Source organism: Alosa alosa, chromosome 17, assembly GCF_017589495.1.
Source record: "Alosa alosa isolate M-15738 ecotype Scorff River chromosome 17, AALO_Geno_1.1, whole genome shotgun sequence".
In the NCBI taxonomy this organism is placed as follows: domain Eukaryota; kingdom Metazoa; phylum Chordata; class Actinopteri; order Clupeiformes; family Clupeidae; genus Alosa; species Alosa alosa.
Genome location: NC_063205.1, coordinates 16,796,247 through 16,809,040, shown reverse-complemented (window position 1 = coordinate 16,809,040; position 12,794 = coordinate 16,796,247). Strand labels below are relative to the sequence as shown.

The following is a 12,794-nucleotide window of genomic DNA, read 5'->3' as shown; positions in this document are numbered from 1 at the left end:
AAGGAGAGGCGCAGACTGACCATCGGCTATGTCAACAAAGCAGCAGCCAGAGCAGATTATATGGCCAGCCCCATGATGTCCACGCATGCTCTCCTGGACCGACATGAATTCAGAGCGATTCAGTAGATAAACTATTCCATATCCTATATGTGATGTACTTATTAGTAGACTACTAACATTCAGTAGCAGACACACATTAGTCCTAACATTCACTAGTCCTAACATACACTATAGTCCTAACATTCAGTAGCATACGCTGTGTAAAAAATTTCCCCCGTTTATATTACAATCATACAATAGGCGTTAACATATTCAATCTTCAAACAATCAAGCTGCTGAAGTGACCTTGAATTGTGTAACATATTCAATATTCAAACAATGAGATATTTTTTGCCTGACAAACTTACTGGTAAGCAACACTTGACAAGAAGGCTTTATAACTTGCATCCCACAGTAAAAACATTCAAGGGAGACCATGTGTAAAATGCCAAAGGCCACACAACCCCTCAAAGAAGGCTTTCATCTATTTTATGAATATAAGATGAATGAGCCTCAAGGCTATTTCTGCCACACATGCGCAAGTTTTCAAAGTCGTATTGACAGTGCACATTCCTGTCTATTTATGACGGGAAATGTCACCAGCTACAATTGCAACAGCTTGTGTTTTCATCACAAGGAAAGAGGGGTTGATTTCAAGGAGGTATAAGATGAGTCACAACAAGTGTGGAAATATGAGTCCTAAACAAGCAAACAACTTTGATTCATTTTTTATATAAAAAAAATGTAGCCCATGTTATATTTAATTGATTGATGTTGGCTAAGTCCACACCACCATTGTTTCATGATGGGATGTGTGATTTGAAATATTTCCAGATAGAAACAGTTAAAATACAAAGATGTGTACATATTTTAGCTCCCAACACAGGACACTGTAGATCAAACTGACAGTGGACTCGCTAGATGAGAAGCAGCGCCAAAGATACAGTATGTTGCCATTTCAATGTGAAACAGATATTGAAAGCACCTGTCATACGTTTGAAGTGACGTTTCAACTTTCATTGGGAGGTGTTAACGCTCATTTATTTTCTACACAAACTCCAGTGATAGTAAAGACCCATTGAAAAAAAGTTTGATGCACTGCGACAGCTAAGATAGGGATAGAGTTTCACATTCTATATTTAAGCCTTGGTACTTGTGTCACTGGGCTATTTAAATGCCATGGACAGACTCTTCCTGTCAAAACACTAGCTGCTCCATGTTACAACAATATGATGGACCTTTTCGAGACCAACACTTATTTTTTCAACGAGTTGCGTTACCTAGACGGAGACCATGGATCGCTGCAACACTTGGACATGACCGTAGTGTCGCCTCTGTACCCAGGGAATGATAGCCCATTGTCACAGGCACAAGACCAAGTGCCGTCGGAAAACGGAGAAGATAGCAGTGAAGAGGAGCACGTTTTAGTGCCGCCGCGGCTTCAGGGGCATTGCGAGGGTCAGTGCCTCATTTGGGCGTGCAAAATTTGTAAAAGAAAGGCTGCCCCGACAGACAGGCGCAAAGCGGCCACACTACGTGAAAGAAGGCGGCTTAAGAAAATCAACGAAGCATTTGACGCTTTGAAAAAAAAGACTGTGGCTAATCCTAACCAACGCTTGCCAAAAGTTGAGATTTTACGCAGCGCCATAAACTACATTGAAAAATTGCAGGACCTCTTGCACACACTGGATGAGCAGGAGAAAACGTCGGGGAACGAACCGTACACTTATAACATCAAAGAACATGTAAGCATCAGGAACACAGCGCGCCATCGTGTGCGCGCAAGTGTGCTGGCCATGGGAGTTAATAATTATTGACACTCCATCCAGGCAATAATTGTACAACATACTGAATTATATGTATGCCATAACATTAAAGGGGACATATCCTCTTCTAACACACACTAGTTTCTGAAGCTATGTCTGTTTATTTAGATGGCCTGCAATGAACATAATTGGAAAAAAAACTGTCAAAATTGGCAGAACGGCGACAGTGACCATTCTAATGCACCAATGACGAGTCATAGAGAAGGTTAGTGATGTTTGAAGGTAGATAAACAATAAAATACAAGCCAACTAGGCTACTGCAAGTTCTTTAGATCCCTGACCCTTGTGTTTTTCTTTTCTTTTTAACTCTTTCAGGCAATGCTGTTGATTCCTCTGGATCAAGTAGTCTTCGGCGCCTTTCTTCGATTGTTGACAGTATTTCAAACGAAGAGACGAAAAACAATTTCACTGAAGATGTCTTGGAAAAATGAACAATACATTTTTTAACTAACTTATTTCCACATGTTTTCTTTAATCAGAAGAGTGGCTTACGGTGTCTTGGTTCATTGAATTTCTCCACCATTTGATCCCGACCAGAATTGCTAAACTGATATTCCAGGATTTTTTTGTCATTGCTAGTATCACTGTGTATTGTTTTTAAATGAAAGTTTGATTACTGTAAATATTTTATATTTTAAGAATAATGTAATTTATTTTTATTTATACCGAAAATCCAAAAATGATTAGACAATAAATTGCCAAAAGGGCATTGTCTTTGCCTATCTTTTTGTATGTTTGTTTATTTCAAGGATTGTTGTCACTTGATCATTTTAAACATGGTTTATTAGCTTATGACATTCAATGTTATTGGTTCCAAAACATGTTAACACACATTTAGTATACTTTCCAATATTTGCATGTAGCCTGTTTACTATATTGACGTTTTTATTCAAAATTGATGGTCTCTGAATTGTTTACTTGTGCTACCACATACTACTGCCTACTGTTAGTAGCTGATGACCATAATTTCACATACCTCATGTAAGAAATTAATTCAGTCCTAGATTATCGAGCCCCCACCTTTCAATATTTGAAAGCCCTAATGTACTCAGTAACCTGTTGTCTTGGCCAAAGAACACTGATTTGGTTGACCCTCGGCTCCAAGCCACCACTTCCTTTAGAATTACAAGTATTAAAAGGCTGTAGAGTCCTGGCCTCGAAATAGGACCTCTTGGCAGTTCTTCATTGTTCCAGCTGGTATATGGAGTGCCCCTGGCCTGCCATGCTGTAAATTTAGTTTCCCCTAAAGCCATGGTGCCTTTTTTTAAATCTCCCGATCAGGAGATGGAAACTTGGTCAGGAGAATATGGTGTAAAGCCCCATCATGAATCCTGTGCCGTACGCATGATTAAAGATCATAATGACTTTCCCACCCACCACTTTTGGAGACAGCGCTCACCGGCTCTAGTCATACTTCTCAGCATGTGGAGCATCTGATTTGATAACTGGGGCTTCTGAAGAGAGCCATGGGAGCTATGTGTGTGCCTCTGTGTGTGTGTGTGTGTGTGTGTGTGTGCGTGTGTGTTTGTAAGTGCCGTCGGGTCCATATTGGGAGACAGGACATGTATGTGTGTGTGTGTGTCTCTCTCTCTCTGTGTGTGTGTGTGTGTGTGTGTGTGTTTAGGGGATGCTGAGGTTCATATTGGGCAATGGGACATGTGTGTGTTTGTGTGTGTGTGTGTCTTCATGCACCGTTGTCTTCCAGAGAATGTTGTCTGTCAATTCTCAGATATCTTGGCTTGACACACACTGCCTGCCCTGACCCCTCTGTCTGACCCATCCCTCAGCCTGACACCCAAAACACACACACACACACACACACACACACACACACACACACACACACACACACACATGCATCTGCACACACCCAAAACAAGCACACAAACAGACACATACAATCATCTGCACCCCACTGCCAACCACACAAGATAGGTAGATAGATAGATACTTTATTGATCCCCAAAGGGAAAGCCCCATGCTAACACAAAATTTAGACAACATGATTCATTTTAGACTGTCAAAGTAGGGCACCTTGGCATTTTACATTGTGAACAGCAACTACATTACACTGAGAAATAGCTCAGTAACACTAGGAAGGTTTGGCTCAGTGGAATCCAATACCATTTAAAATTAAATAAATTGTACAATATAAGTCCATGTTCACTGAATACCAAATGGACAAGTGATATTTGTAAACAATGAATCTGTGCAAATTACTTTAAGGCTGACATTAGTTGGGACAGAAGTAATGTGATTTCATCCTTCTCTGTAGACTGGATATGTGTAATAATATTTCAGTTAAGTTTGAGTTAAAAAAAACAAAGAATTTACAGCAGATACGGGCCAATTCCAACACATGCACGCACACGCACACACACAAACACACACGCGTGCACACACACCACACACACACACACACTCACACAAACACACACACACACACAAATGCAAAAATGCACACCCGCACACAAATAATCTCTTCTAATGCCTAAAACAAAAACCTCGAAAACCAAAATGGCCAGTCAGTTAATCTTTTCCTGGGGTGTGAGTTTATAAGCATTCTTAGCATGCCCTGGTGGCTAGTGATAAGGTATATCATATCGTAAGTATTCTTCAAAGCAGACCATCTTATTTTCCCTTCCAGAGCCTAGACTGAAAGGGGATATCACTTTCTAGAATGTTCTTTTAATGGGCTCTGACCGGTAAAATTGTATGTGTGAGATAATGGCTCTCAATTCCCACCTCAACACTTCTTCTCGAGGGCTCCAAGCCTTTCAAACACACAAATTCAATCAGCTCATAGATTTGCTGTTTATTTATGGTCTTATGTGTGCCCATATCTCTCCTTTGGTCTAAGTAAATGGGGATCCTTTCAAGTGGGAGAGACTTCCAATTACTATGTGTAGACATCTGGCCTGATCATCTGGGGGATCTTTTGATGTAACTTAGCTGTGCATTTGTCAACTTTCAGTTCAGCAGACTATAGACGGTCTTATCCACCCCAGATTAGAGAGCTGTTTTAGCATATCATGTTTCACAAATACTCTGAATACAGAAATTATGAAAAAAAGGTTTTACATTCTGATCAAGTCTACCATATTATCTTTTTGATTTTTTTTGTAAATAACATGGGATCACACAGCAGGGCATTATGTGTTTTTCTGCCAGAAAAGTCGGAAATCCCCACAACAAATTCACCAAAGAGGTTCTGAATTTCGGAGAGAAAAAACGCCATCTAAGCAGCTAAGCCCGATGAAAAGAGAAATGCAAAGGATGAGCGAGGCTGTGATTTATCGGCGTTTCCTAGAATATCCTGCTGCCACAAAATGATTCCCTACAACTTTGTAGTTGGCAGCATGCTCTTATTCGTTGCCAGACAAGTGCTGTTGCCAGTCAAACCATCTGATCATGTGATATGATCTGCCCATTTGGAACAGGGTTGTCTGTGTCTTGGGCAGACTGGAGTTAAACTACACAGGAAATTAGACTACATAAATAACAATAGACTGTTGTTGAATGTTGTGTTAAATTATTTTAGCAAAACCAATAAAAGTGTGTTGTAGACCACCAATAATGACATAACCCTGACACTTTGTAGAGAGATGTAATGTTTCCTAAGATTCACATGTATTCCATTTAGCTATTGCTATATTTTATACTTGTAGTAGGCTAGTAAGCAGGCACATGTAGCTCACATTTCATACTTTGTCCTTTACATAGGCCTGCTTTTCAAACTTTACAGTCTCATACTTTGCGTGCAGTAACATTTTGAGACAATTTCTGGTAGTACAAATATGTAAAATGATGTGCTTAGTTATAAAAGTATCCAAATGGTTGCACCACTAAGGATAATCTCATGGAGATCTCTGACTGCCTTGCACTTAACACGGGCCCTGACCCGCGATATTAGCCTACCACTTCAATAACAGCGAGGGAAAACAAACTCCGCCGGATTCCCAAGGGAGGCAACTTGTTCTGCAACTCCCAAGACTGCAATGTTGCGCATTCGGCTGAAGTGCGCCCGTGGATGATGTATTCACGGTGATGACATGTGCTTGAGCAATCTCTTTGAGTGGGTTCAATTATCGAATGCTGGCAGGTTTTCTCGTTGCCTGTGCTGTGCTTTTCACAGCTAATTGCCTTTGATCACTGCAACAGCCTGGGAGGACCAGTGCCCCAGCAATGTCTTCTTCAGCTGTGCGCAATGCAAACTTCCACGGTCATTCAGTGTCAGGTACCCTCAGTGTTTTGTTAGGTGCGCGATGTTCCCATACTGGCAGATGCCAAACGTTTTAACACGTTGTGCGAAATATCCGCATTGTATCCATGTAAGCTGTCAACATACATGTATTAGTGACATCACACACATTGAACCAGATTAATTAGTACAAATAATGATAATAAAAAAAGTATTATTTGGTAGGTAAGGTATGAAGAACTGCTACAGCCACTCATGGTTTATTCCATAGTCTGTTTTTTAAAACGTATTTATCTGTCTTTAATAGTATTGGATAATATCAATTAGGTAGGCCTATCTGCCAAAAACAGGCGAGGATAGCCTGCATTTGTCACTCAGTTGTTAACTTCTTCGTAACTGACTTAATGACCGTTAACAAACACGTATGGCCTTCCTCCCGACCCCTTCCATGATCAGTTAGAGCCTATACGAGGAGTCGCAATGCCAACGCGATGTGCCAAGTATGAAATGTTACACCTCTCCCTGCAGCTGGCCTGCATCTGTAACGCTGTTTGTCTCAGCCGTAAAATGAGTCTGCAACTCCTTAATACGTGAAACAACCCCCTGCCTTTTTAGTCTCAAAAATAAGATGAGGGCATCTGACCTAGATGAGAAATGTTAAGATGTAGGCTATGCAACAGGTTGTCACTTGGCTAGTATAGACATAAGCCTTTAGCAGAGTGGTCAGATCATTTTTGTAGGGTTCTTAAAATCTCTTGATTTTTATCACATAATTGTCTTTTGCTTGCTGTAACATTAGGTATTTAAAATGAGTCACACATCATTGAAAGAGTGTATGTCATGAGTGTCCTCTTATGAAAGTTTTATCCATGTAAATTATAAGTTGATGTATGCATAAGAATGCATGTTATATGCCAAGTAAAATGTGTAAACACAATGTTGACATACCAGAGTAAGTGAAGAACAGAATAGCACAGCAGTGTGTGTGTGTGTGTATGTATTTGAGTGTGTATGTGTGTGTGTGTGTGTGTGTATGTGTGTGTTTGAGTGTGAGTGTGTGTGTGTGTGTGTGTGTGTGTGTGTGTGTGTGTGTGTGTGTGTGTGTGTGTGTGTGTGTGTGTTTGAGCGTGTGTGAAACAGCAAAAACCTGCAGATGTGGGAAACTCGGCAGGGTGTTTTCTGGGGTGGGGGGGGGTTGGGGGTTCAAGCAGGCAGACAGGCAGGCAGGCAAGCAGGCGGGTAGGGCGGGGAGCTGAGCTCACCCTAGGCCGGGGCCAGGAGGGCCATGGTAATTAGATCTGACCAATGTTGGCCCTGGGATCCACACAGGGGCATATATAAGAGGGGGGCCCCTATGGCACCAGCCCCTTCACATCACTCACTCCACTCACGCCAGAGCAGCCCAGTTCTTCCCAGCCTCTCCCAGGGCTCCTCGTTCCTTTACTGACCCTCAGACACGCGGAGCACAGAGTCCAGTCGGTCAGCTGCCCAGCCCTTACTCTTACCTCTTCTGACCACTCCAGCAAGCACCAGTCAGCAGCCAGTGGCTATGGATGTCTTCTCCTCGTCCCAGGTGTTCTACGACAGCGCATGCGCCTCCTCGCCTGAGGAGCTGGACTTCGGGCCGAGCGGCGGTGAGATGGCCGGCTCCGAGGAGGACGAGCACGTGCGGGTGCCCGGCGGCGGGCCGCACCAGCCGGGCCACTGCCTGCAGTGGGCCTGCAAGGCGTGCAAGCGCAAGGCCAGCACGGTGGACCGCCGGCGCGCCGCCACCATGCGCGAGCGCCGCCGCCTCAAGAAGGTCAACCATGCCTTCGAGGCGCTGCGCCGCTGCACCTCGGCCAACCCCAGCCAGCGGCTGCCCAAGGTGGAGATCCTGCGCAACGCCATCCAGTACATCGAGAGCCTCCAGGACCTGCTCCACGAACAGGTGGAGGGCTACTATGCCCTGCCCAGCGGAGGAGGCGCAGTGGCCGGCGGCGTGGGGGAGAGCGGCTCGGAGCCAGCCAGCCCCTTGTCCAGCTGCTCCGACAGCATGGTGAGTGTCACTCAGCGCCTTCCCAAAACCTTGTCCGTGCCTGTGGAGAGGCTCTGCTCTGTTTGTTCCGTTTCCCAGAGCCCCCTCTTGCCGTTCACAGCTTGGCTGCTGACAGAGCTGTTGCATTTGTCCTTGTGTTGGAGTCATTGTGTGGTGTCTGTTTTCCTGTTACTTCATCATTTAAAGGTATAGTCCGTAATTGTAATTACATATGCGTTTTGTCAAATTTACCTTATTGCTCATCATGGTTCTATAGCTGTTCATTCAGTGTTTTTGTGGAAAAACAATGTTTTTACAAAAAAAAAACACTGGTGTTTGTACACAGTCTTGTGTTTTCCTGTGAATTTGTCATTTAAAGGTTTAGTCCTTGATTGTAATCCCTCAGCAAATGGGAAACCAAACACAGTGGCTCAGACCGAGCCAAAAACAATTCCAGCCAATCAACACACGCGCTTCAGTATGACAGAAGGGATGGGTGCCATATTTCTGACTATTCAGTACGAAACATCCTTTTTCTGTGTGACGCTTTTTGTTTATCTTTAATGTGCTTATTTGCATTGAAGTGCTGTGGGGTCAATACTCAAACTTTTGTGTTACCAGACTGATGTTATAGTAACACAGGCGAGAGACATCTGTGCATTTACTCTTTCAGTTGCATGCATTTGCAGTTTGCACATTTTTAGTAGATTTCGTGTCGGACTACACACAAAATGTGTTCAAACATAATTCTTATCGACCTTTCGACCCTGTGTTCCTGTGATCTGTGGCCTTTTCCACTGGACTTTGCTCTGCCTGAGCCCCTCACCCCTGCCTCCATGTGATTCAGCTTTCTCTCTCTCTCTCTCTCTCTGTCTCTCTCTCTCTCTCTCTCTCTCTCTCTGTCTCTGTCTCTGTCTCTCCTAGCATGGGCAGAACGAATGGCTGACAACATCTGTCTCTCTTTATCTGCCAAGATATTGCCTTACTGCTAGCCTTTAGCTTGCTTCTTCATCTGTCTGGACCTGTAGCCTCATCACCATCTTTCATGTTAGTAGATCACTTGAAGGGTTGACTTTCACTGCCCAACCAACCAAACATTTGAGACATGGTTGGAGGCTCTTGTACAATTGAAAGATTTGTAAAAAGTGCCAGGGTTTAACTCAGAGTAAACAGAGGTCGCAGTGTTTACAAGATTATTTCAACTGGTCGTTTAAAAAGCATTAGGAAATAAGTAGCACTGCATGGTTTTACTGAAAACATTCGGCATAAACAAGCTTCAACATTCGCTCTGGGACATTGTTCTCGTAACGTGGGGCCAAGTGGAGATTCATTTACAAAAACATGGGCTATTGTAGTCGGGGAGGGCGGATATTGTAATGACTTTCCCACCACCGGACACTTTATGGGCCTAATAAACTCTGGAAAATCCACCTTGGTGGAGCCTGGCAGCCAAAGCCGCGCTGCTGCGGTGCATTCCTCTCTGACTGCATGGGCTCGGCCGGTGCCAGGATTTTCTGCAGATTTACTTGCAGAAAAGTGTCATCTTGCACAAACTGGAGTGGCTTCCACTGCTGGTAATCGATTGGACACGCCAGGAGGGCCGAATTTTCACGCCGGGGCCTGGACCCCCCGAACCTGGGGGCGTTGGTGAAAAGTGTGGGACTACTAAACTACTAAAAGTGTGGGACTACTAAATGTCTCCTCGCCTGCTTTTTTGGCTGGTTATTACTGTTTTAGTGTTTGTTTGTGTGTTTGCACCTGCTGAGGAAATGTCATGCTTGGCTCTCCAGATCTCCTGTGCCTGGTGATGGGTGTGCATTTGTACTGATGTTTGCTTGTTTCTTTGTTCTGATTCAGATTGACTGCAACAGTCCTGTGTGGCCACAGATCAATTCACATTATGGAAATGCATACAGCTATGAGGCACAAAGCGGTAAGAGTTTTAAGAGAATTATTTAAAGTGATTATTTAAGCTCTCTTCTCTCTCTTTACACTGTTCAGAGTATGTCAACTGTTTCAGTTAGTCATAGCAGCTCAACAATCAGAATCACTTCTTTTTCTCTTCTTTCTGTTCTCTGTTTCTCTCTCATACCCTCTTTCTCTTTCTCTCTATTTCTCCTGTGCCATCCCTATCAGTTTCTCTCTTCTTCTTTCTCTGTCTCTCACTCCCCCTCACAACCTCTTTCTCACTCACTTGCTTTCTCTCTCTCCCTCTCTTACTCTCATCTCTCTCTCTCTCTTGTTCACATCTCTCTCATCTCTCTCTCTCTCTCTCTCTCTTCCTTCCTCTCTAAGGTGCTGGTCATGCATGTCTACCACTTCACCAGTGATACCTGACCTTTCTTCTCTCTCTCCCTCTCTCTCTCCCTCGGTCCCGTCCACAGTAGCCTCCATGGAGAGGATCCCCACCGCGTCCAGTCTCCAGTGCCTGTCCAGCATCGTGGATCGGCTCTCGACGGTGGATGCCGCGGGCCCTCTGGGCGTCAGGGATACGGTTACCCTCTCGCCCTCCAGCTCCGTCTCCCCTCCTGCTACACCAGACAGCTCCAACGCCAGGCCCGTCTACCACGTGCTTTGAGGAAGGGGAGAAGTCTGCCTGTGTATGTGGATGTGTGTGTGTGTGTGTGTGTGTGTGTGGGAGGAGGTGTGTGTGTATGTGTATGTGTGTGTGTGTGTGTGGGGGGGGGGGTGGATTGTATGATTGAAACCTGGAGGGAAATTTCTCCAGAGTCTCAGCTTGCAGACTGCAGCCTGTTAGCCAAACAAGATGGACATAACCGAGTCACACGTCCACATGGAACAATTTCAGAAGGGGTCATGTACAATACATGACTAAAGATAGGCATGGTTTTTGGATAATGAAAAAAGTGAAAAAATCACACATCTTAACATGAAATGAGCAGTTTCTCGCTAAAAACACTATTACTGAAAAACTAGTACATCTTAAAAGTCACTGTAAATGCCAAAGGTCAGACAGTAGGCCTTCTTCACCCATGTATCCTCATTAATCTAGGCTGTGTACATATAATTGTAAATATGTATTTTAAATGGCAATCATTTGTATTCATTTTTGTATCAAATGTATCATATTTAATTGAGTGTTTCATGGCAAAATGTCTTGCCTTGCATCCACTTATTGTTAACTATAAATAAGTTGTATTTAAATAATTGCATTAATTCCTTTCATGCTGATCTTTGGGAATAAAGAATGAAAAATGTTTCTGGTATTCCTATGCAAGGCTCATTGTCTCATAGGCTCATAAGAACCCTCACTAACACTCACCTGTTATTTCAGCTTCTTTACCATCTGTGCTCTTGAATGCTGTCGTGAGAAAAAGAGGTGAATGTGTGTAAAAGTGTTTGTGAGAAAGAGAGAGAGAAAGTGTAAGAGTAATTGTAATTGTGTGTGCGTGCATGCGTGTATGTGTGTGTGTGTGTGTGTGTGTGTGTGTGTGTTGAAAGAAAGCTTGCTTTATAGAACTGTTTGCTTTTGTAACAACAAATGCAGCACATCATTAACACCCTGAAAAGCTATTGTTTTGAACAAATGGCAGGTTCTGACACTGTCACAGCTCCAGCACCTCTGTCTCTCACACATTCTTTTCAGATGTTCTTCTCCTTTCTTCTCTTTGGTCTTGTCTCACCACTGTGTTGTCTTTTGGGGAAAAACAGGGACGAACAACTAATCAATATTTCAAATGACAACTGGACATATTTCATACAGGCATATTCTGATATTCGTAGCCATGTTACCACGTAGGACTATATTAACAGTATGGCTAATTGTGTTCAATTCTGAGCAAAAATAACGCATTGCTGCATTTGGAAGGACTGTACACACAGCACAATATTAGCCTTTTGGATCTGGCTGACTGACATAACTAGATTGTGTTTCGGCATAGCAAGCATACCTGTCTGAGATTATAGCTCAAAATAACCGATAACTAAGGCATTTTCATGAAACCTTGCTGATGAAATAATGTTCTCTGGCTAAACCTGGGACATCACTCTCAGAGGTCAGTGACATCAGATAACATGACAGATAGTAAAATCTGTTCTGCTGTCCAATTACTCTAAATATATAAGCCTATAGTCTACAATATTGACCCATATGAATATTTTTAAATACATTTTCACAGAAAAAGCATTAACAGCTTGAATATTTTGTACACTTAAAAGCCTAACAGAAAGGTAAAATTGCTAAATCTCTGATGCAAGAACCCTACTCTTGGTATAAAAACATTTTTGAGCTGCTGTAAAATGTTGTAGCCACAAGAGGGCAATATTGTGTCTTGAAGGTTACATCCAGAAAAACATACATGTCCCTTTCAGATTTTTGAGGATTAGGACTCCATTTGGCACACTAAAACTAACTCCCAAATGTTGGCCTATTTCTGATATTGACTGGATTACAACTGCCTCAAGACCCAAGAAAGTCTTCTCTGAACTGTTTTTAAGTGCCCTGAACTGGTCTAAATTCATCTCCTCTGAGCAAGTGCCCCTTTTACATGTGTTGTCAAGGAAACAGGTAAGATGGCAAGTCTGAGATTATTGTGTCACTTTCCTTAAGATGGAGTTGAAATCAGTGACTTGATAGGTATACTTTAAGCACCATGTTCAATTGATTCAAAAATCACAGACCTACAAATTACCGTAAAATACAACCTGACATTTCTAAATTTCTCTTGCTCTCATTATGGAATCTGAAACT

General features: G+C 42.9%; 2 protein-coding genes across 2 annotated transcripts; both read left to right on the top strand.

The window, feature by feature from the left end:
- The first annotated feature begins 1,236 nt into the window (after positions 1-1,236).
- myf6 (myogenic factor 6) lies at positions 1,237-2,587 on the top strand. Its single transcript, XM_048268160.1, has 3 exons — positions 1,237-1,784; positions 1,974-2,070; positions 2,181-2,587. The coding sequence occupies exons 1-3, from the start codon at positions 1,269-1,271 to the stop codon at positions 2,294-2,296; spliced, it is 729 nt and encodes a 242-aa protein (XP_048124117.1). The 5' UTR covers positions 1,237-1,268; the 3' UTR covers positions 2,297-2,587.
- A 4,869-nt stretch (positions 2,588-7,456) lies between these two features.
- myf5 (myogenic factor 5) lies at positions 7,457-11,276 on the top strand. The gene is made up of 3 exons (XM_048268254.1): positions 7,457-8,104; positions 9,941-10,016; positions 10,468-11,276. The coding sequence occupies exons 1-3, from the start codon at positions 7,616-7,618 to the stop codon at positions 10,659-10,661; spliced, it is 759 nt and encodes a 252-aa protein (XP_048124211.1). The 5' UTR covers positions 7,457-7,615; the 3' UTR covers positions 10,662-11,276.
- The last annotated feature ends 1,518 nt before the right edge of the window (positions 11,277-12,794 follow it).

What these genes read in the sequence shown, in the direction of transcription:
- myf5 (XM_048268254.1), top strand. Translation starts at nt 7,616, where the DNA reads ATGGATGTCTTCTCCTCGTCCCAGGTGTTCTACGACAGCGCATGCGCC. An exon ending in CCAGCTGCTCCGACAGCATG is followed by an intron (nt 8,105 to 9,940) that starts GTGAGTGTCACT and finishes GTTCTGATTCAG; the next exon opens with ATTGACTGCAACAGTCCTGT. An exon ending in CAGCTATGAGGCACAAAGCG is followed by an intron (nt 10,017 to 10,467) that starts GTAAGAGTTTTA and finishes TCCCGTCCACAG; the next exon opens with TAGCCTCCATGGAGAGGATC.
- myf6 (XM_048268160.1), top strand. Translation starts at nt 1,269, where the DNA reads ATGATGGACCTTTTCGAGACCAACACTTATTTTTTCAACGAGTTGCGT. An exon ending in CTTATAACATCAAAGAACAT is followed by an intron (nt 1,785 to 1,973) that starts GTAAGCATCAGG and finishes CTGTTTATTTAG; the next exon opens with ATGGCCTGCAATGAACATAA. An exon ending in AATGACGAGTCATAGAGAAG is followed by an intron (nt 2,071 to 2,180) that starts GTTAGTGATGTT and finishes TAACTCTTTCAG; the next exon opens with GCAATGCTGTTGATTCCTCT.